This window comes from Vulpes lagopus, chromosome 6, assembly GCF_018345385.1.
Source record: "Vulpes lagopus strain Blue_001 chromosome 6, ASM1834538v1, whole genome shotgun sequence".
In the NCBI taxonomy this organism is placed as follows: domain Eukaryota; kingdom Metazoa; phylum Chordata; class Mammalia; order Carnivora; family Canidae; genus Vulpes; species Vulpes lagopus.
In genome coordinates, this window is record NC_054829.1 from 59,973,966 (window position 1) to 59,997,861 (window position 23,896).

General features: G+C 36.3%; 2 protein-coding genes across 3 annotated transcripts in view; one reads left to right on the top strand and one right to left on the bottom strand.

The window, feature by feature from the left end:
* The window catches only part of SRP54 (signal recognition particle 54), a 39,350-nt gene extending 18,325 nt beyond the window's left edge, over positions 1 to 21,025 (bottom strand). Inside the window, exons 1-8 of one of the 2 annotated variants that reach the window (XM_041759397.1) lie at positions 20,568 to 21,025; positions 15,550 to 15,686; positions 11,629 to 11,739; positions 8,113 to 8,204; positions 7,096 to 7,180; positions 3,312 to 3,416; positions 1,390 to 1,456; positions 1,254 to 1,311 (exon numbers count right to left, since the gene is read on the bottom strand). In XM_041759397.1, the coding sequence (XP_041615331.1) occupies positions 1,254 to 1,311; positions 1,390 to 1,456; positions 3,312 to 3,416; positions 7,096 to 7,180; positions 8,113 to 8,204; positions 11,629 to 11,706 (485 nt within the window). In that variant the 5' untranslated portion in view covers positions 11,707 to 11,739; positions 15,550 to 15,686; positions 20,568 to 21,025. The remainder of the gene's footprint in view (positions 1 to 1,253; positions 1,312 to 1,389; positions 1,457 to 3,311; positions 3,417 to 7,095; positions 7,181 to 8,112; positions 8,205 to 11,628; positions 11,740 to 15,549; positions 15,687 to 20,567) is intronic. The other variant, XM_041759396.1, reaches the window with a different exon arrangement.
* Positions 21,026 to 21,179: 154 nt separating this feature from the next.
* LOC121493494 overlaps positions 21,180 to 23,896 on the top strand; it is a 34,542-nt gene continuing 31,825 nt past the window's right edge. Inside the window, exon 1 of the mRNA XM_041759401.1 lies at positions 21,180 to 21,367. Within this exon, the coding sequence (XP_041615335.1) occupies positions 21,271 to 21,367 (97 nt within the window). The 5' untranslated portion in view covers positions 21,180 to 21,270. The remainder of the gene's footprint in view (positions 21,368 to 23,896) is intronic.

Consider the following 23,896-nt stretch of genomic DNA (forward strand, 5'->3'; position numbering starts at 1 on the left):
GTTTGTTATCCCTTAATATTTTTTTATCCTTTGATTTTTAAATCCATATTAGAATCAGTTCTTATCCTAAAAATAAATAATGCTATTGTTTAATCTACCTATTAGAAATCATAAAAAACTAAGGTGCCTGTGTGGCTCAGTGGTTGAGCCTTTGGCTCAGGTCCTAGAATCAAGTCCCACATCAGGCTCCTTGTGGGGAGCCTGCTTCTCCCTCTGCCTATGTCTCTGCACCTGTCTCCCATGAATAAATAAATAAATTCTTTTTAAAAAAAAGAAATGAAATCATAAAAAACTAAAAGAAAAAAATTTTAAATAAAGAATATATGGTAAGCCAAAAGTTCATTAGCATTTCTCGCCACCCAAAAAGTAGAAAGCATGACTAACAAAATGATACCATTCATTAAATTACCTCAAATTTTAGCTTCTTTAACTTACTAAGAAACCATTTATATGAATAATGTTAAGAAAATGTTATCCTCCCAAAAAGTCCTAAATTCAATATAGACTGAATTCTTTTCATTAATCATTCTAACATATAAACTACCTAACTGAACTACTATATCAAATAAAAGAAAGCAATGATCTCTACCTGAGATAATTATACATTATAAGCTTTTTTAGGATGATCAAACTTTCTAAAATTATTTACAAAAAAAAATAGTATGGAATTCACCAGTGTGTTTTATCAAGGAATGCTTCAGATAGGTCTTAAAAGAAACAATAAGGGACGCCTGGGTGGCTCAGTGGTTGATCATCTGCCTTCAGCTGAGGGCATGATCCCGGAATCCAGGGATTGAATCCCACATCAGGCTCCCTGCATGGAGCCTGTTTCTCCCTCTGCCTATGTCTGCCTTTCTCCTTCTGTGTCTCTCATGAATAAATAGACAAAATCAAGAAAGAAAAAAGAAAAGAAAAGAAAAGAAAAGAAAAGAAAAGAAAAGAAAAGAAAAGAAAAGAAAAGAAAAGAAAAGAAAGGAAGAAAAGAAATAAATAAGAATAGAGAAGCATACAAAGCAGGATGAAAAGTATAGGCAGATTATAAACTAAACAATGTCCACTCTGATATATCAGGCTGGATCAGAAGAGTCATGTTATAATAATAAACGAGAACACTTTATTAATTATACCCCACTTTGTTCCAGAAAGGTTTAAACTTCTAAGTAGATATTAAAATGTGACCAGACAGCCTAAAATAAAAACTGAGACAAGATGAGACACATAAGTATGTATCAAAATAAAAACCAGAAACCCACCTTCCATAGAATGGAATTCTTGCTTTGGTAGCATTCTGTTTTAGTTGGTCAAAAGCTCCTATAAGATAAAGAGTTAATGAGTCCTCAAACTTAAAAATAAAAATTACAGAGAAGTTTTCAAATTTCAACACATTACCTGCTCTGAATGTGTCTGCACATATCAAACAGGTCTTCCAACCTTTCCTCTGGTAATAATATGCTAACTGGGAAAGAAATATTTTAAAAATACAACATTAGTAACTACAAATTATTATGCACATAATTTTTTGTTTACCTTTGTTATTACTTAAAGATTAAAATAAACTCACATTCTCCTGAAAGTAATATTATTACACTGTTTTAAGTTTTTACTTGAATTCTAATTAGTTAACAAATAGTATTACACTAGTTTCAGGTGTAACATATAGTGATTCAATATTTTCATACATCACCTGGTACTCATTACAGCAAGTGCCCTCCTTAATCCCCATCACTTGTTTGACCCATCCCCTCCCCCGCCCCCACTTCTCTGATAGAACAACCAGGTTGTTCTCTATAGTTAAGAATCTATTTCTTGGTTTGTGTCTTTTTTATCCCTTTTGCTCATCTGGTTTCTTAAATTCCATATATGAATGAAATTATATGGTATTTGTCTTTCTCTGACTTACTTGACTCAGCATAATACTCCATGTCGTAGCAAATGGCAAGATTTCATTCTTTTTAATGGCTAAATAATATTCCCGTGTGAGTGTGTAAATGTTTTTGGATCTTGTCAAACTCGTGGTGGAGATACAAGTTTCTAGTTTTCACTGGAAAGCTCAAATTTTATCACTGGCCACAATATTTATTATTTGCCTTAAAGTGACAGGCTCACTTTCCTTGAAAATCTTTTTCAAGTCTGAATTACACAGATTATCTGTTTGTTCACATAAAAATGGTGTTTAATGGCTGAAGAATATTCCTAGGAAAAAATAGTATTTTCCTAGATTCAAGTTAAAGTTACACACCTCTCATTACTTTTTTTTTTTTTTTTTTTTAGAGAGAGAGAGAGAGTGCACATGCAGGGGGATGGTGGGGAGAGAGAGAGAGAATCTTAAGCAAGCTCCATGCCCAGGGCAGGGCCTGACAAAAGGCTCAATCTTATGACCTGAGCCAAAATCAAGAGTCGGAGACTTAACCAATTGAACCACCCAGGTGCTCCCAGTATTACATTTTTGAATACAGCAAATATGTTAAAAAGCTTAAGTGCTAACTGCCATCTAGTAACATTCAAAGGATATAAAATGATCAAGCAATACATGACCATAGTGAAAAATGTATAATATTCATGTTAATTAAGTAAAAAGAAACAATAACATAACCCTCTAAGAAATTATCTTTTTCTCTTTTTTTCTAAGTTATAACATAGTTGAGGCTTGTGAAACAAAATCTGGTAAGAAGCTTGAGGCATCCAATTCTGGAGAAAGAGATGGTATAACGAATTAAAAATTAGTAAAAGGATATGCAAATGAAGATCTGGATTATGTTGGGCAAGACACTGGAAAAAGGGAGCCTTGAACCACAGGAGATAAGGTAAGCTTTCCATGTTCTCTTCTCCAAAAATCATATGCTCACTTCTTTAAAGGACAGAAACAATCTCTTTGGTAAAAGAAATAGCACAATTATGTAAAAGTCTGCCATTCTTACAAAAAACAATCACAAGGGAGACTCTGGGATTCTTTCTTTTTATTGTAAAAAAAGCTATTACAAAAACATAACAGATATATTGAAAAACACAAAACTGTAAAGCAACAATACTACCCTGGCTTTAACATATAATTTGATTTATACAAACATATCTTCTCTATGACTTTTTTTAAAACTAAGTATAATTTACCTTTTTTTTTTTTTTTAATTTTTTTTTATTTATTTATGATAGTCACAGAGAGAGAGAGAGAGGCAGAGACACAGGGAGAGGGAGAAGCAGGCTCCATGCACCGGGAGCCCGATGTGGGATTCGATCCCGGGTCTCCAGGATCGCGCCCTGGGCCAAAGGCAAGCGCCAAACCACTGCGCCACCCAGGGATCCCTATAATTTACCTTTGAACATGTTGTTGTTTTACCACTCCCTTGCAATCCAACAAACATGATCACATTCTGTTTTCCTTTAGTCGGTGTCCATGCTTTAACTCCAGGATCTACAAGCTATGTACCAAAAATAAAATAAAAATAAAATCAGGTTAACATATGCTTACATTCAAAACCTCTTTCTCCACAACTTCTAAATTGTAAAAATAATTTAAAGACATTTTAGTATAAAAGACTACCATAATCCTACCATTCTACTACATGTTTACTATTTCCCTTTGTACACACACAGTGAAATATAAGAATATAAAATGTATCGCAAAGTCATAAGCAAGCCTATACTCCCAAACCCAATTCAGAGAAGGGTCTCAAGACATTTTTTTAGAACAAGCTGGAGTGTGAATAGTGAGACCAAGTTTGAGAGGAGCAATCCACATCAGCACTGCAGAAATATAAAAATGTATGTGCAGACCACTCTATGAACTTTTAAAGTTTTAGTAATGACATTAAAGAAAGTGAAAATAAAAAAAAAAAGAAAGTGAAAATAAGTCATGTTAATACTTTATTTAACCCAGTATATTAAAATGTTATCATTTCAACATGTAACCTACATTTAAAAATGAGATATTTTATATTCCCTTTTCCCATATCAAGTCTTCAAATTTGGTATCTATTTCATACTTATAGCACATCTCAATGTATAATTTGCTAACCACATTATAAGTGCTCAATAACTACACGGGGCTAGCTGCTACCACCCTGGGACAATACCTATCTTCATGTTCAATGAATTTTTATGTATAAGCAAAATTACAAATTACATGGGAAAGACTTTCCAGGTCAGTCAGATGTCAAGTTCTCCAATGCCAAAGACCTACTATTCTATAAAGTTACTATATTTAGAGGGCTAGTAAAAAATAACCACCAATTCCATGAGTCAGTAGGAAATTAAGGTTTGTATATGGACAGCCCACAAACTAATAAGCATGAAGCCTTTTTAAAGTTCATTTAAAAAAATAATTCATTTGCAGGTCAGTTGTTTAGAGCAGACAGCACATATCTCCACATGATAATAAAGCCATAATTGCAGTTAATCTCCTAAACCAGAGACCAGCAAACTACATATGAATAAAGTTTTTATGCAACATAGCCATGCCCATTCATTTACTACTTCTATACTACAACAGCAGAGCTAGGTAGCTGCAACAGAAATCATATGGCCCACAAAGCCTAAACTATCTAGTCCTTAAGAGAAAGTTTTTAGAGCTCATGACAGACCATACCATAAAGATCACATAGTCCGTATTATAACTGAATTTCAAGGAAAGCCATGAGAAGGGAGGAAAAGAGAACACATTTTGTCATCTCTTTCCAAGACGCAGGCTTAGCCTTAAGGAAACTTCTGAAATAGGCAAAATCTATCTTAAACATAAATCCACTCTCCCTCCCTTAGATCCTTTCAGAACATTCATGCTACCCTCCATTCACCTCCATTCTCAATATCTTACAGCAGAAGGACTCACCTCTCTATGAACCTAAATTCGGAACTTCTGTATTTTAGTGACTATTTTACAAACCTAACTCCTATTCCTTCTGCATTCTAGAACAGCAGTACTCTTCAGTTTCAGGACGCCTTTCCTTCTGTATTTTTTTAAACGATTCTATTTATTTATTTGAGAAAGAGAACATAAGCTGTGAGGAGAGGCAGAGGGAGATACAGACTCCCCGCTGAGCAGGGAGCCTGGTGTGGGGCTCAATCCCAGGACTCTGAGATCATGACCTGAATCAAAGATGCTTCTACCAGCTGAGCCAGCCAGGTGTCCAGGACTCCTTTGTAATTATAGTAGTTTTTAAGATTAGTCGCAATATAGAATCTGAAACCATATAAACTTTCATATTTCATTACATTAAAATCTGTTATTCTATCTTGCACTTTGAATGGATCTTATGCTGGTGCATGATTTTATGAAATCATATATTAGTCACTCACACGTTTCACTAAACAACATCAAAAAAATTATTTATCAATACTGATCTCATCAGAAATGTTTTGGGATCTTGTCAAACTCATGGTGGGGATACAAGTTTCTAGTTTTCAGTGGAAAGCTCAAATTTTATCACTGGCCACAATATTATTATTTGCCTTAAAGTGACAGGCTCACTTTACTTGAAGATCTTATTCAAGTCTGATTATCTGTTTGTTCACATAAATATGGTGTTCTATAAAAGCAGCAGCTAGCTCAGCTTGCAATCAAATAAGCACATATGTGCCTTCCTCAAGACAACCATCAAATTTCAATATGCAGCAAAAAAGCATTCTATATACTTCTTGTTTCATCCCACAAAATCGTAGACATGTATACTCAAGGGTTAAGATTTAATACAACTAATAACTTCTGCTCCATCAAGGGCGTTCTTAAGTAAAACTGGCTTTTTTTTTTCCCTGCAAGGGTGTAGTAGTAAAGAGTACAATGTCTCCTAGTGCAGTTTGGTACTACTGTCTTGATTCATGCTAGGGAGTTTTGCCCACCATTGCTTTTGCATTATTAGTGCAAATATCAAACAATAAAAAAGGCAGGAAAGGCAAATAATGTCTTAGTATTATTATGAAAAGTTTTAACCTTGCTTTTGCACATTACTGCTCTAGACCATATGCTTCTGAGTATAGGGACCAGTCTAATTTATCTCTGCTATCAGCAGCATATAATAAAGCAGGCACTCAGTAAATTGCCTAGAATAAATGCTTCTTAACAAAGCAGTTAATGCACCAGAATTGCCTATAGGTGCCAAACCCTAAAAATAGAAATTTTCACTCATCCTGCGCTGATCAGGGGCTACATGAAAAGCAAACTGGAAATAACGTGAGGAGTCCTACAAGGAGTTTGCAGGTCAGACCTATCTCTGCCACTAACTAGCTATTTAATTTTTCTCAACTTCAAACTGAGAAGTATGACTAGATAAATTCTCTGACCTCTTTTAGGTCTTTATTTCTTTTTTTATTAAGTACTCTACAAGACTACATTAAATGACATAACCATCTGAGATACTAGACTTTTTCAAAGTATCAATCAGCTCCCCTGAAACCAAAGGAGTAAACTATTCACACAATAAATGGAAAAATACCAGTAGACTACTAGCAGACATATGTTGCCCTACAAAAATTTTTTTTAGTTCCTTCCCTTTTTTTCCCTTACCATTGGACTCATACATATTTTTTAAAGCTAATATTTCTACCACAATTTTCATGACCCAGCAGCAATATCAGTTCTAAGGGATACAAGGCAATAGGCTCTACTTACTACTTGCAAAATAAAATTTCACTAATTGCTCATAATCTAGGCAAGAATCAGGGTATTTGGTCTTTTCAAAGGGAATTCTGTACACAATGAACAAACAGTTCAGGAAAGAACACTTGTCAAGAATGACTTTCTGTACAAAGGTAGAACCTTCAAAAAGCAAAACCTGATATTAAAGAGAATAAACTCAAGGTAGGCCCTCCGATAATAATTCATCTGTAGTCAAGTTTTACTTTTGTAACCTGGCTTTGGGAATTTTTATGGGAGTAGTACTGGCCTATCATATCTATACTCAGAACTTTGTATTCAGAAAAGTCTATAATAAAAATAGGCCCTTTAGGAAAAGTTTATAACCCTTGAATTAATATTTTTTAATACAGATGAATATTCTATAAAAACGTAAAAAAGTATTCTGAAATAGTATTCCTGTTGCAGGACTAGTGTATTTTTACTCACTGGAGTCTACAGAGAATCATAGCACAATCCTGATATACTTTTACCTTCACCAGTTCTTTAAACACAGCATGCTGAATCATTTTTCTTTTGTTAAGACCAGATGCCATCTCTTCAAGATCAATAGCAGACCTTTGTAGTGATGGGTTTTGTGGGTGGGAGAGAGAAAAGCCAGTTAAGACACTCTGAAAAAACGTTTCTGCTCCAAAGAATGTAAAAATATTCGATCATTCACACTAATAGTCTTCTGATTGAGGTGCATATAAAGAATTTACCATGAAATATTAGACGTAAGACCTTGGTTAGTTTTAAGTTTTCAAGGCTTTCTTTTGAAAGTCTAAATATTAATTTGTCCTTGTATCACTGCAAAGTATTAATTTATTTATTTTTACAGCATATGTATTTTATGCATCTTTACACACAGCAAAAAAATAGGATTACTTTCTCTAGTTTTAAATGTTTAAATGCTAGTAGTTAGGTATTTATTACCCAGTCTAACAGTACGAAAAGGAGAAATAGCCTGAACATGACAAGGGCTAGGATTCAAGCAGTTAATTAAGGTGCCTGTGTTACTCTATGTGCCCTGCCCCAGTCAGTACCTCTCCCAAAGAATACAATAACTGAAATGACACATCATATTCATTCATTCAAATATGGACAGAAAAGCCATAAAGAGAACAAGAATGAATACAATTCTCCAATAATGAAGGAGGCTGATTAATGTCACCTTAGACCTGAAGAGGATAAAAAGGTACTTTTCTATGAAGAACTGTTAAAAGGCTTTTATATTAAAACACTATACTGCGTATGATTAAATCCATCCAAAAAGAAGAGTAGTAAAATGGAAAGAAATCCATAATTAAATGAAAGCCACATGTAGTTTATTCTTTGAAACATCATTATGGAAATATACTATATAAACACAGTCGTGCAACATGAGTTCTATTCCTTTCAAATGCTGTATAGCAGAAACTTTCATGATATAGCAGACTTTTCTAATTAGCTCTTCATCCCAGTAAACTAAGTTTAGTTTGCCTGTTTTTTACCTGGTTAATTTAACTTACTTTACATTTTCTCTTAGTTGCTTCACTAGTTTAATATTAACATCTGCTTCCAGTAATGCTGTACATACTTCTTTTAGCATGGCATTTAATACCTGCAAATAAATACATAAAAATTCAACACTCCCAGTGTATCATTTCGATTGTATAAAAATAATGGCTAAAAAAAAAAAAAAAATAATAATAATAATAATAATAATGGCTGATCAGTCATCATATACTACCATAGCTTAATAAAAACAATACTACACTGCTAGAGAAAAAATTTTTCAATTAGCCTCAGAGAGGTAATCTTATCAAATGTCTAATCATTTTATCAAAGTAAGATCTTACACTTAGTTTTATTTAGCCATGTATTATCACAATTTTATTCCTATATTGAAGTAACAATAGTAAAGGCAATATGCAAGCCAAAGAAAGTTATTACACAATGGATGTTACCATTGAACACCTTCTGTTGCTGATACACAGCACTTTATATTCACAATATCTGCTTAATTTGACTACCAGGAGAAAATTAACAAAAGAAAATGACCTGGTCTGACCTAGCAGTCTTACTATTTCCACTCAGAGCAGAAGAACAAAGTTGAAAAGAAAACTATCCTCCCTTAATAACTATCATCACATATTTGCTGAGTTATAAGGTACTTTGGTGTTTTTTTTTTAAGATTTTATTTATTTATTCATGAGAGATGCAGATAAAGAGGCAGAGACATAAGCAGAGGGGAGGGCAGGCTCCCCCCAGGATCACGCCCTGAGCCAAAGGCAGATGCTCAACCACTGAGCCACCCAGGTGCCCCGGGACTTTGGTTAAAAGGTCATAAAGTCTTAAAAAAAAAAAAAGATGAGGCTTCTGTTGCTCATGTAAGTAAGTATTTACACATTAAATTGTAAGCTCCATGACAGCAGGGATTTTAGTCTGTTTTGTCACTGCTGTATCCCTGGTGCCAGCAAAAAGTCTGCAAAATGTAGGCCCTCAGGTACCTGGCTGGCTCAGTCAGTAATAGCATGTGAATCTTGATCTCTGGGTTATGAGTTCAAGTCCCACACTGGGTATTGAGGTTACCCAAAAATAAAATCGTTAAAAAAAAAAAAATGTAGGCCCTGGAATATTTCTTGAATAATTTCCATCTTCAACTCACTTCATACATGCTACAGAAGTTTATCAGATCTATCTCTCCTTAAAGGGGTCTGACAAAAACTGATTTTTCATTACAGGGATTTCCTGTTAATTCCCTAGCAGCACAGTACTAAGAGCAGAGAAGTTGCCAATTCAAGCAACAGCTATTACTCTACTTCCCACCAAGTTCTTCTCCCTGGTTTCTTTTTTCTCTACTATAAACATAAACAGCATAAGGGTTATACAATAGGAAGAAACTGTTTGGAAAGCTGTTGTTTTATTTATCCTGAATTCCAAAGACTATACAATGGCTTAAGCTATGATTTATCAATTAATAATAATTATTAGAAAAAGCCCTGGATAGGGAATTAGAAAAAAAGATACTAATCCTGGTTCTTCTGATAAATAAACGTGTGAAACTGACTTTTCTTGTTGCTGTTAACTGAGAGGCTGGACTAAACTGAACTCAAAGATGGTCCCAAAATTATTAAATTCCTTTAGCTTGTTAAAAATATTGATACAAATTCTGCATTATTTTTTTCAGTAAGCACTAAGTAATGTACAGAACTGCTGGATCACTGTACTGTACACCTGAAATTAATATAGCACTGTATGTTAACTACACTGGAATAACATTTTTTTTTTAATTAAAAAAAAATTCTTTCTCCAGACCTCCAAGTTAGAAAGTACTTTTTTTTTCCTTAGAGAGAGAGAGAGAAGAGGGGGGAGGGCAGAGGGAGAGAGAGAATCCCAAGCAGGCCCCACACCCAGCATAGAGCCTGACACGGGGCTTAATCTCATGACCTTAACATCATGACCTGAGCTGAAATCAAGAGTCAGATGCTTAACCAACTGAGCCACCCAGAAGTCCCTAGAAAGTACTTTTAACTATTATTTCATTTGATCCTTAAAACCATCTTGTAAGGTAGTCTATTTTCTAATTTTACACATTAAGAAATCCCAAGTTGACTTGCCCAAATTTCTATTACAAGCTACTAAGTGGGTTGCTAAACAAGGTCTTCTAAAACCAATTACAGTACTATCCCATTAGAACCATAAAATATAAAGTATACTTGTGGACTCTCAACTTTTTCAATTGACAAATCATTAAGATACTAGATTTTGGGGGGAAAAAATGACAGAAAGAAATATTTTATTTTTTTCAGAAAGAAATATATATGTATATATATATATTTTAAAGATTTATTTATTCATGAGAATACACAGAGAGGAGAGAGAGAGAGAGAGAGAGAGAGGCAGAGACACAGACAGAGGGAGAAGCAGGCTCCATGCAGGGAGCCCGACGTAGGACTCGATCCCAGGTCTCCAGGATCACGCCCTGGGCTGAAGGCAGCGCTAAACTGCTGAGCCACCCGGGCTGCCCAGAAAGAAATATTTTAAATTTAAAACAAGAAAGCCAGGAGGAAGAGTATTTCAGATACCATATAAGGAGTCAGCTTGCAAAATCTAAACAAAACAAAACTGAGTGAAGATTTCAGAGAAAATGAATCAAAGTAGACAACATGAAGATACTAGCCTTTTATGAGAGTGCTAAATAAAAGTGAAGGAGAAAAATGTGAGATGCCTACACATGCCTACTCAAAAAGTAAGAAGCAGGACACTGGCATTTTAGGCCTATGTCAAGAGAAAAAGCAAAAGTATATCTCCGTATCTAAGGCATTTTCAGAACATAAAATTTATGTCATTTTTACATGTTAGTTAAGATTCAGGGCTTTTCCTCGGTGTCCATCGAAAGATGAATGGATAAAGAAGATGTGGTTTATGTATACAATGGAATATTACTCAGCCATTAGAAACGACAAATACCCACCATTTGCTTCAACGTGGATGGAACTGGAGGATATTATGCTGAGTGAAGTAAGTCAAACGGAGAAGGACAAACAGTGCATGTTCTCATTCATTTGGGGAATATAAATAATAGTGAAAGGGAATATAAAGGAAGGGAAAAGAAATGTGTGGGAAATATCAGGAAGGGAGACAGAACATAAAGACTCCTAACTCTGGGAAACGAACTAGGGGTGGTGGAAGGGGAGGAGGGCGGGGGGTGGAGGGGAATGGGTGACGGGCACTGAGGCGGACGCTTGACGGGATGAGCACTGGGTGTTATTCTGTATGTTGGTAAATTGAACACCAATAAAAATTAATTTATAAAAAAAAAAAGATTCAGGGCTTTGTTTCCTTTTTCATAATTCTTTATAGAAAGCTAAACAGTAACATGGTTAACTCAATAAAAAACACTAGTTTTATCAAGTTTTAAGTTTTTACCTAGTTATTAAATCTACATCCAAACAAATATAAATGTAGAGATTACTAAAAATTTATCTCCCCAGTGCTAGTAATGATGTGCAATCACGTATCTTTCACACATTTTTACATACCTCTTCATTGATAATGGTGGCATTGCTCAATGAGCGTAATGCTGATGTTATTTTTCTTCCAAGGTCTGCTAGTACCATCTTGAAGGCTTTAAGATGTGATTACAAGAAAATCTAGAACGAAAAAAATTAAAATAAAACATTTGAAAATAATCAATACCAGTTCCCATAATTGAAGACTTCTAAAGAAGAGGGTTTGAGTTCAAATTAAAGTACTTTAATGTTTAGATACTATAACTGCAACTTATATAACCTCAACCTGCAGTTTCAATATAGGCATGTCCAAAAGCTAAAACTACCACTTGATTATGATGCCTTATGTTTGAATACCTAACTGGAATATTTTATACAAATTGGCAAATTTAATAGATCAGATAATAATATGCTTTGAGGAAATATTGATATAACCTCAAAGCTGGACATGAATGTGAACATGGACATTTTGGACATACGTGTGAATATGAATAAGAGAAGGAAAAAAGTGAAATCTCCACTCAGAATTACTGTCTAATTTATCACATTAAAGAACTTTGTAAACTATTTTGATTCATACTCTAAGCCAAAAAAAAGTTTTAAGTAATCAGACACTTCACTTTTCATACATATTACATTATGTATGGTTTACTCTTCCAATCACCAAGGAAAGGAGTATATTACTAATTTTCCTAATTTAAAGCTGTTCTTGACTACCCAACCCTTAAAACAAGAGAACCTCAAAGGCCCTTTCTAGCTCTAAAATGTTATGGTTTTAATAAAGTATGTAGATGTACCTACTACATCTCAGTCCTTGTACCATACAAGGAGTATGGGTGGTGAGCAAGCAAATATGACACATAGTCCCTGGCCTCACATTGCTTATCTACTAACTGGCAAGACAAGGTACATGAATGTGCAGCAAAATAAATACTAAGAGAATTCCTTTTGCCTAACTGCCTTCAAACTGGGCCATCAGCTTCTTCCTACCTTCAGGCTCAAACAAAATATCAGCTCTTCCTAAGGTCTCAAGCCTGCCAGTCTTCAAAATGGAACTACACCATTCCCTCAGCTCTCCTGGGTCTCCCAAATTGCCAAGATGGAGGATCTTGGAATTTGTCAGCCTCCATGATCACATGAACCAATTCCTTGTAATAAATTTTTTATAAATGTGTGTATCCTATTGTTCTGTTTCTGTGGAGACCCTTGACTAATAACAGTTATGTACCAGTTTGAAGCTAACAATAAAACTTTATGATCAACTGCCAATGATTACTTCTGTAAAAATTCAGAGAAAGAAAAAACAGGCTCAAGTAGACAGAACAGGCTTTACAGAGAAGTCTGAATATGAATTTGATCCTGAAATATAAGTAGAACGTGGATAGGTGGAGAAGACGACAAAAAGGATTTTGAAGAAGATGATATTGCATTAGCAGAAATGGAGACATAGAAAAGCCTGGGACATATTATACCTTACATACACATTACGTATGGACTTAGAGATGATCAAGTATGTATTATTTGGGAGACAGTAAATAAAATATTCTAGGCAGAACAGTGGGCTATCTAATTAAAAGGAAATACAGGTTGTAAAGAGCTCTGAAACCAAGTTAAGTATCAATTGTCTGGTATAAGCAAAACCAGCAGAAAAGCTCATTGTTCAAAATGATTTTAATAACTCTTCCAAGTTAACCTAATTTAGTAAACTAAAATAATCTACACTAGATTCCTATATAGAAAGTATGTAGGAGATTAAAAATAAGAGAAACAGAAGGACAAAACTGCTGACTCATTCAACATAGAAAAAGAGGGGATGAGGAGAGTCAGAAGCAGGAAAGTAAATGCACTCAAGGACCTATCACTGATAAAGAGATGTTTCAGGCTAAAGTCTAAATTAAACACTACAGTGCTCGCTTCGGCAGCACATATACTAAATTAAACACTACACTTCTACTCAGGCAAAACTAGGTAATTTAGAACCTAAAAAATTACTATCAACACTTGATAGAATTGAAAAAAAATATGCTTACCATAAATTGTTTATAGTTACATGGTTACTTCACCTGAAAGATGAACTACTTCCAGCACTTTTTTTTCTTATCCCGTACTCATTATACTAAATTATTATTGCTTAAGTAAATATTCTTGAGGTAAAAAATAAGAGTTAGATGTCTCAGTTCATCTCCTTTACCACTGTGTTACCAAGAGCAATACAATCCTAATTATGACACCATAATTTACTGTTAGAGATCCTGTCATAAACACATCACCCTCCATTTTAAAAAGCTATACTAGTTAACTCTTAAAAATAAACCTATTTTCCCACATTTACCAGATCCTTTAAACTAAAAAAACTTCTGTGAAGTTTTCTAATACATTTTTCCTTATATAAGTATTTATTGGCAGCAAATTTTTTTATTTGCCTGATTATAAAAACTTGCATTTCAGTAGAGGAATAATGGTATCTAATTATACCCTTTATTTATACAGTATTTTCTGTGCAATTTCCAAGGATGGGTTTTTGAAAACTCTGGTATTAGTATTCTCCTCAAAACCTCAATGACTTCCTATTTCATGCAGAGGTAAAGGCCTCAAAATGCAAAATGGAATGTAAAGCACTCTCAAATACACACACACACACTCTCTCTCCGGTTTAATCACATTGACCTCCTTACTGTTGATGCTGCACATCACCACCTCAGGGCCTTTATATTGACTAGCACAATCTTCCCCGGGCTGTCAAGAGGAAGACAGTTCCCTCCCTCATCTCCTTCAGTTGTTGTCTAGATGCAGATTCTCAATAAGGCCTTCCCTAATTACTTGTTTAAAATCACAACCTCCGTTCCCTTTATTTTTTCTCATTGTCCCATTACCAAATAACACATGATTTACTTATACTGTTTGTGGCTGTATTCAGTATACTGAAATGTAAACTGCATGAGAGCAGGGACTTCTGCCTCTTTTGCTCTCTCCTGTGAGCTCACTGCTTTACGTATCCTCAGAGTTATATACTGAACCCTTATTAAAAATGAACTTTATGAATGTATTTAAGATTTTAGGAATAAAGCAAGACAGAAACCAAAGCATGAAAGGCCTTACAAATATCTTTTAAGACCACTAATATAAACCAATGAAATTAAAGCAAAGTCAATGACCTAGATAATTGATATTGTACAATTAGTATCCATTTGCCATTACTTATTATAACTTTTTAGAATTTTCCTAAAAAAATTCCAATGCCATTCTTAAAAATTAACTACACCTTGATCTAACATGCACACTAAAATACAAAACATCTTTTTTAATGTTACTAACTAACCCTATTATCTCAAATTGGAGTAATTTACAATTCAAGAACACTTGCTCAAAATTCTCTTGTTCAACTAAAAAGATTAACAGAAGTAAATCAGTGTATACTAGAATTTCACAAAAGAGGACTCTCTACTTAGATGGGGCTGCTGGAAAGGCTGAAGGGTAAATTACTGTATAGTACTTCATACAGTTTAATATCTATTATTTCATTCCACCCTCACAACAATTTTATGATTTAAGCAGGTTAGAGAATGGAGTTCCCTACCAAAAACAAAAACAAAAACAAAATAACTTCCACAGTCCCCTGGCTACACAGTCACAGTTCCTATAGTATGAATGAGGCTTTAAAAAATAGGGCTGAATACCCCTGCTGGCAAACTCTGGGACGAATTGCTGTATTACAAGAGAGGAAATTATATTTTGAAAGCAAAAATGCACACTTCTCTTCATGGAAGAACAGTTGCAATGTCCAGAAAGAACTGATAAGGACACTGCAATCAGGATGTCTAAGGACTGAGCTATGTCCAAATCACATGTTCTAACAGGACTCTAAGAGGAGTTGGATAGGGAGGCAATGGAAACAGGCCCAAGTCTATGGTGCACTGATAAGGTAAGCACAAGGCCAAGTATCATACTTACCTGCTGCAGTGTGAAGTACTGGAAAGAGCATGGGCTTGGGAGTCTGACAGACTTGGATTCAAATCCCAGCTCTGTTACATACTGGCTGTGTTACTTTGGGCAAGTTACTTAATCTCTCTGAGCCTTACTTTCCTCACCTGCAAAATGGAGATAATACCATTATCAAGGTAGTGACCCTGAAGGGATGTTGTGAGGGTTAAATGAGACAATAAGTATAAAACTGTCTGCAAGCGCCTACAATATTAACTCCCTTGCTTTCTTGAATAATACCAACTGGCTCTCCCTATAGTATTATCTGAAGTGTAAGTAAATTGGAAATTTTCTTAACAACTCTACTGAAGTTCTGTCCCACTACCTAGGAGCTACCCCAGGAATCTTTAGTGCCAATTACACATACCTTTAATTCTACTATTCAACATAAGCTGGAATGTCCAAAAAGCCACTTTCTTCTATATAAATAATTATAAATATTCCTGTCAGAACTTTTTGCCTGGTCTGTGGTTATATAAACAGATCCTAATAACCAGAGATTTCAATGAAAAGCCTTATAAAAAAGTTCTTCTAAGCCCTTCTAAGTCAGTAACTAACTTATTGGGTCAATATTAGACCAAAACACTAAATAAATATATTATTAGTAAATACCTTTAGAAAATTAAATTCTACATTAAATATCTTTCCATAAACTAATCAATAGCCCAAACCAATACTTGCTTTCCTGACTATAATACTAAATAAGAGCATATATATTTAAATTCCATACGGTATATGTATTCATAGTCTAGCATAACAGAAAAGTAAATTTATTTAACAAAGTGGCTTAGACACATTTGCTAAAATTATTATTTCGAAATAACAATATAATGTTAATTATGACTTTTAAATTTATTAATATTTTTTCATTCTGAATCTTAGTCCTCCAAGGAAATAATCCATAATAATTTATGTTTTGTGATTACAGGAGCATACATGTTCATTGTAAAAATCCAAACATTACAGAAATACTAAAGGTAGAAAATATAATTCCCCTAATCTCACACCCTTGTCCCCTGATAACCATCAGTAACAATTTGGTATATGTTCCTATAGATTTTGTTTCCTATGCATATAATTTAGGCAAGTTTTCACAAAAATTATGGTTTGGGAGAGTGAAAAGGAAGCAGTAATGAGGGAAATTCTGTTGTAAATATGCTTGCTAATGCTAAAAACATGCTTAAGTGCAAAAAGCAGAATACAAAACTGCATATAGTATAATCCATTTTTGCCCATGAACAAATATCAAAAAAATAACATTAGCCTCCAGGGAAATATAAATCAAAGGCACAATCAGATATTACTTCACACACACTAGAATGGCTATAGTTAAAAAGACATAACAAATGTTAAGGAAGTAGAGAAATCAGAACCCTCATACAGTGCTGGCAGGAATGTAAAATGGCACATCCACTTGGAAACAGCTTGGCAATTCTTCAAAATGTTAAATATAGAGTTACTGTATATGACCCAGCAATTCCGCTCCTAGGTACATCCAAGAGAAAGTAAGACACACATCCACAAATATCCATAAAATGGAATATGTGAGAATAAAAAGCAATGAAGTACTAATACATGCTACAACGTGGATAAATACTGAAAACATTATGCTACATGAAAGAAACCAGTGACATACTCTATGATTACACTTATATGAAATGTCCAGAAGTAAATCTATAGAGATAGAAAGTGGATTAATAGTTGCTTAGGGCATGGGAGTTGGGGGAAAATGTGGAGTGATTGTTAATGGGTATGGAGTTTCTTCATGGAGTGATTAAAATGTTCTAAAATTGATTGTGGTGATGGTTCACAACTCTGTAAATACACTAAAAACTACTGAATTGTATGCTTTAGGTGAACTGTATGATACGTGAACTTTATTTCAATAAAACTGTTAGGAAATAATAATATTTGTCATTTCTGGATGATGAACAACTAGTAATCTTTATTTTTTAATTTATATCATTTTGTAATTTCCAAATCTTTGGTAATAACTGAGACTATTATTTTTTGAATCAAAGGGAAAATTAATTATTTTTCAAAGTGCTCCCTTGTGAGAATTACAGTGCTATTCTACTGAGGACCGAGATGGAAATGCCACTTGAATTCATTTAGCTATTCATTCATTAAACACCTACTGTGTTCCAGGAATTATTCCAGCATGAGAAAAGTTCTAACTCCAAATCAATAAATTACATCAATTTAACACAGGCAAGACTGCTCTCTTAACTTCAGAAGACAAAAAAAAAAAAAAAAAAAAAAACTTCAGAAGACAAATTATACATCATACTACCACTGACTAATCTGCTTTAATTTTGCACCAAAGGTTATACTCAATTATGTCAAAAAGTATCAGGAAATTCTCTCTTCATTAAAATAATCGGTTTCCAAATTTTAAGACTCCTTTTAGTATTAAAAAAAAAAACAATACAACATTTCATAGTTTGATAGCAGAAAAGGTATACCAAAAAATCAATTAGCAACAAAGGGTAGTAACTCAAAAACAATGAGAATCATTTAAGATACTTTATTGGCTATCAGATCAATCATAACAAGAATCTTTATGTAAACTGTTACCAAGATTAAAGCAAAGTCAAAAGAATTCCTTGGAAATAGTTTGTCCAGAAATTGATAAAAACATAGACTGAAAACATGGAAGAGGAGGAATATGTTATTTCAGCTACATGTAGCTAACACCTATCAGCTGAAAATTAAATATTCAATCAGAATCTCCAAGGATAGTAAAATCAAAAGATTTCGGGGGAAGCGGCCTCTTCTACATTCTTGATTAGGAGAGTGAAATAAGGCATCTACACTGTGGAAAATTTCACTGGCTATACTGAAGTGCAGCCAGGCTTAATAATCAATGCATGAAGCAATACTCCTCAAAGGAAACAAGGGAAAGAAAATATCTGTTCTATAATTTAAAAATTAGAGTCAATGTAGCAATACACTGAAGGGAGAAAAACTTGAGAGCAAGGAGGCTACAATATACTAATCATACTCCCAAAGTCTAGTGGAGACATATGGGCTTGAACCAGGGAAGCAGAATGGCTCAAGTCAAGCCCAGACAGCAGAAGCTACTGGAATCAATGACTAAATAGTTGTGGAAAATGAAGGAGAAACAAAAGGCAAAAGTGACTCCCAGGTTTCCAACAGTAACCAGATGGCCAGGGATACCATTAACCAATGAATGGAAGACAAAAAAGAGAAGCTGGTTTGAAAGTTAAAGAGTTAACAGAGTAAAAGTTCAAGAAGTTTTAAGGTTTTGTAATATTGTACTTGTATTTGTCATGTTCTACCAAATTGAGATTTTGAGCACATCTACTATAATACCTTGTAATGTCCTACTAAAGAAGGATACTGAGCACATAGGCATTCATTTTATTATTGTTTTAAAATTGAACATACAAATATTACAAAATTCAGGTAGAAACAAGGAGTAAAACTCATATGTATGATATAATAATGAAAAAAAAACAGGAAAGTGGAGGTAGTAAATTTGGGTTTGGACCTATTGAATTTGCAGAAACTAAAGAACTATATCACTTATGAGACAAAAGTTACAGGGGGAAAAAAAAGTTAGAGAAGCTTGGAAATGGTTAGCATACAAAGATAATGGTATGGAAGCCATGGATGTAGATGAAAATTCTCAAGGAGAGCTTGTGAAAGACCATAGGATGGCAAAAAAAAAAGGGGGGTGGGGATAGAAGCCCTTACTAATTCCTTTCACTCTCCAAAGGCATACAGAAGAAAATCAGTTTTGTTTTTAAGCTACCATTTATCTTACTAAATTCCAGTGGCAGGTCTAGAATTTCCAGTTAGGTGGAGTGAGAGGAATAATCTGTTTGAAAGAAGGCTTGGGGATTCCCTGGGTGGCTCAGCGGTTTAGCGCCTGCCTTTGGCCCGGCGCGCGATCCTGGAGTCCCTGGATCGGGTCCCGCGACGGGCTCCCTGCGTGGAGCCTGCTTCTCCCTCTGCCTGTGTCTCTGCCTCTCCCCTTCTCTCTCTCTGTCTATCAAAAATATATAAATATTTAAAAAATAAAAAAGAAAGAAGGCTTGAAGATGTTTTTATTAAATTAGAAAATACTAAGTGACCACATGAAAATATCAAGAGAAAGAGTTTTGAGAGAAATAATTCCTTTCTCCTTTGGCACCAACATTGCTATATTCTAGGCACTGCACGAAACAGGTCCCCTAATCTTTCATCCCCATAATGAGCTTGTTAGATAGTTGAGGAAACTGAAGCTGGACTGGAAGAGCAACTTGCTCAGGGTCCCAAAACTCCCAAGGAGCACTCTCATCTATGTTCCCAGCGCTCTCACAGCTCTTTATACTTTACTAGAGTTTTTCATTACTCATCGTGCTTTAACGTGTATTTATGTGCCTCTCTTTCACTGTACTGTTAGCTCCTCGATGACAAGGTTTGTGTAATTCGTTTCTGTATCCCTATAGATAGGAATAAGTAAATATTCTGTTGAATTAAGCATTATGGAGGAACTAGGTGAGAAGAGCATCAAGAAAGCCAACAGAAGAAAGAGTTTCAAGAAATGGTCAATGGTGAAGTCCTCACTGGCATTGAACTGATACCCCTTATTCATTTACTGAACGCGTACTACACGCAGGACAATGTATTAAGCACAAGGGACACGAGAAAAATAAAATCTGGTACACGCTGAAAGGTTTTCGGAAAAAGTAGCCGCATCTAAAGTCTTGACCGAAAGAGCAAAGCAGAATGTCAGGCCTGTTAATTGCCTACACCTACTTTGGCTCGGGTAAACCTAAAAACAACTTAAAAGGGTCACAGTGCATCTTTTAATAAAACTTCTGATGAAGCACACGAGATGAAAGAGAGCCAATGCACCTCAGTCTCGGTGACGAGAGCCGGTGGCCGACCCTCTCCGGAGTCTCTAGCCCCCAAGCAGGGCTGAGGCTGCCCCTAGCTGCCAGTCCCTAGTCGGGGGCGGGAAAAAGCAAGACACTTACCGCAAAAAAAGCACCGCTACCGCTGCGGCCCAAAGGGGCCGGGAATTCTTTCGCGAGGCCCCCGCGCCGTGGAAGGAAACCAAGGAAAGCAGGGGTCAGACAGACAGGTGCGACTCCAGAGCCCGACTTCCCAAACTATACAAACTAGGGCTCCAGCGCCCAGCACAGCGACGCCAACTCCCACCAGCTGGAAGTCCGACGAGTGCCACCGAACCTTCCGCCCAATGAGGAAACGTCACCACTCCGCGAAGTCCAGCCTTTCATGAAAAGGATACACTTCCGCTTCCGGGGCACCTGCCGCATTCTTTCAGTGCTTTTACCGAAAAGGTTTATTGAGATGTTTCTTTGCTTCGACTAGCTTTCTGACATTCCGTTTCCTAGCGCTCCATCACTGCGACAGCAAAGTGACAAGATAGGATGCCCTCTAGGGATGCGATCTCAGGAAAGAGTTCCGGCATCAGTCACTTTAAGAAAAAGTGGTTACGCTGTGCCCCTGCCAGCTAAGAGGGGAAGGATGAGATGGTGCAATTGAGTAGGGATTCCTCCCCAGGAGCACTAGAGAACTCGTCCAGGGGGCGGGGCTTAGGGCTTTCGCAGCTCGGGGGTGGGGGCGGGTTCCGCGGCGTCGGATCTGGCGTGGGGACCGGTCTCTGCCTGCGCGTGCGCGTTGCGAACCTTTTCCTACGCTGTTTTGTGCTTCAACATGGAATTCCGCTCGGCTCGGGGAGCAGTCCTGCAGCTGCTGCGTACGGTGGCTCCGGCAGACCTCCCAGCGCTGATTGAGTGGATGCGAACTACCCGTAAGCGACCAGCGCCAGGCGCAGGCGGTTGGGGCCAGGATGTGCCGTGGCCGCTGACCTTGGGGACTTAAGACAGGGTGAGGCTTCGGCCTCCTAGGGGTCGCTGTGCTGGTCCCTGCTCGGCTATAGGAGAGGTTGTGGGGGGCACATCTCAAACCGTAGCAGCTTCAGAGTCCAGTTTGGAATTGGGTGCGGGAAGACCCAAACAAGCCCTAGGTTGTTTGTGATTGAGCTGCAGACTTCAGACAAGCCACTAGAGGCTCCTTGTGCCTAACCCTTTTCGAAGGAAAAGGAGAGGGGGAGTTTCGTCCCCACCCCCACCCCGGCCCTCCCCCTCGCCCCTATTACTCCCACAAGCTTGTGATTTTCAGTAAAGATACTACCTGAAAAAAGCACATTGCAAAATAAGTTTCAGTCTGTGGAGCAGGAAGCTTTTACCCTGCAAGCAAGCTCACCTGTAGCTAATGGATTTATTTTCTCAAATTTAAAGTGAATCATCAATTTGATAGCAGTTTTTCCAGGGAGAGAGAAGGGGGAGACAAGACTTTGATTATTAAGTGTTACTAAAAAGCACAAGTTAGACTCGAAAAGATGTAGCGATTAGGTCTACTTATTGAAGAATGGTTAGGTCTCTTTTGGCAAATTGAGGCCTGGTGAAACACGAAAAAATAAGATATTCCTTGTTTGGGAGCTATGCCGAACCTCTGTACTTCTAAACGTTGATTCCTGTGTTTATTTTCTTCCAGACTCAGGACTTGAAATATTCCTGTGTGCTAATGACTTCCAAACATCTCCCTAGAACTCTCTTTCTTTATGATGTTAGCGTCAATCAGTAGGTTAGGGTATTATTATTATTACCCATTGGGGAGAATCATTTGAGCTAAGATGCCAAACTGAAATTAACTTGAGCAACTGATAGTGAAGTTTAGCCTGGAAAAGTAGAGAAAACCAGACAGGTAGCTTCATACTTAAACATAACAAGATTCAGGATAGGAATTGCTGAGTCTTCTGTCTTCATTTAAACCTTGTATTGCCAGTTTTATTGATCATATCCCAATTGATTTTAAAACGTGCTAATTTCCGGGTTTTTTCTGTATTCCTCAGCTCAGGATCTTTTATTCCAAAAACGCTGAATACCTACAAAAATGCCACCTACTGCCTGATTCTGGCAATTGCACAATTATTAAAATACCCTTGCCCTCAAGATTTTGGTTTTGTGGAACCATTTGTAATCAAAATCTCCAGTTTTAGAGGCATCATTTAAGAACTCCATTTTTCAAAATCAGGAAAACTTCTAAGCATGTTTTGGATGATAATTTTGTAACAAGAAGACCCAATAGCAATGGCTAAAAAAGTACCCTTTTACTTTCTTAAAAAGCTCTTTCTGCAGCATATCCGGTAGTCCGAGAAGTTCATGGATTTTGTTAAGTGATTTAGAAAAAGTCTCAGGGGAATCCCTGGGTGGCTCGGCGGTTCAGCGTCTGCCTTTGGCCCGGGGCATGATCCTGGAGCCCCGGGATTGAGTCCCGCGTCGGGCTCCCTGCGTGGAGCCTGCTTCTCCCTCTGTCTCTCTCTCTCTCTCCCCCTCTCTCTCTATCATGAATAAATAAATAAAATTTTAAAAAGAAAAAAAAAGAAAAAAATCTCAGTTTCTGCGAATGTTTATTAACGTATTTTCAGAAATGAGGATGTCGGGACGCCTGGATGGCTCAGCAGTTGAACGTCTGCCTTGGGCTCAGAATGTGTGATCCTGGAGTACTGGGATCGAGTCCCACTTCCGGCTCTCTGCGTGGAGCCTGCTTCTCTCTCTGCCTGTGTCTCTACCTCTCTCTCTGTATCTCTTATGAATAAATAAAATCTTTAAAAAATTTAAAAATTTTTTAGTCTAAAAAGAAATGAGGGTGTGCCTTTGCTTAAAAGAGTGTTTTAACATGAATCTTAAAAAGCAACTTATTAGTACACCTTTTTTTAGGTGGTAAAATACACAGCATAAAATTTACCATTTTAAGCTGTTTTTTTTTTTAAGATAGATTTATTTATTTGTTTATTTGTTTGTTTATTTATTTATTTATTTATTTATGATAGACAGAGAGAGAAAGAGGCAAAGACACAGGCAGAGGGAGAAGCAGGCTCCATGCCAGGAGCCCGACGCAGGACTCTATCTCGGGACTCCAGGATCGCGCCCTGGGACAAAGGCAGGCGCTAAACCGCTGAGCCACCCAGGGATCCCCATTTTAAGCTGTTTTTAAGTATACAGTGCAGTGGCATTACATACATTTACATTATGCAACCATCATCACTATCTATCACCACAACTTTCTCATCTTCCCGAGCTGAAACGTAGTATACCTTTTTATGAGGTGGCTCTAAATAGGGCACAAAAAGTTCTTCCAGGTATTTTCCTAAGTAGTGTCCTTCTATGAAAAACAAATTATCTTCTATCACTAGTATTAAGTACTTGCCTGACATTTCCTTAGACCTTTAATAATTGTAATTCTCCTTGAATTTTTCTACCATTTAATGGAATAG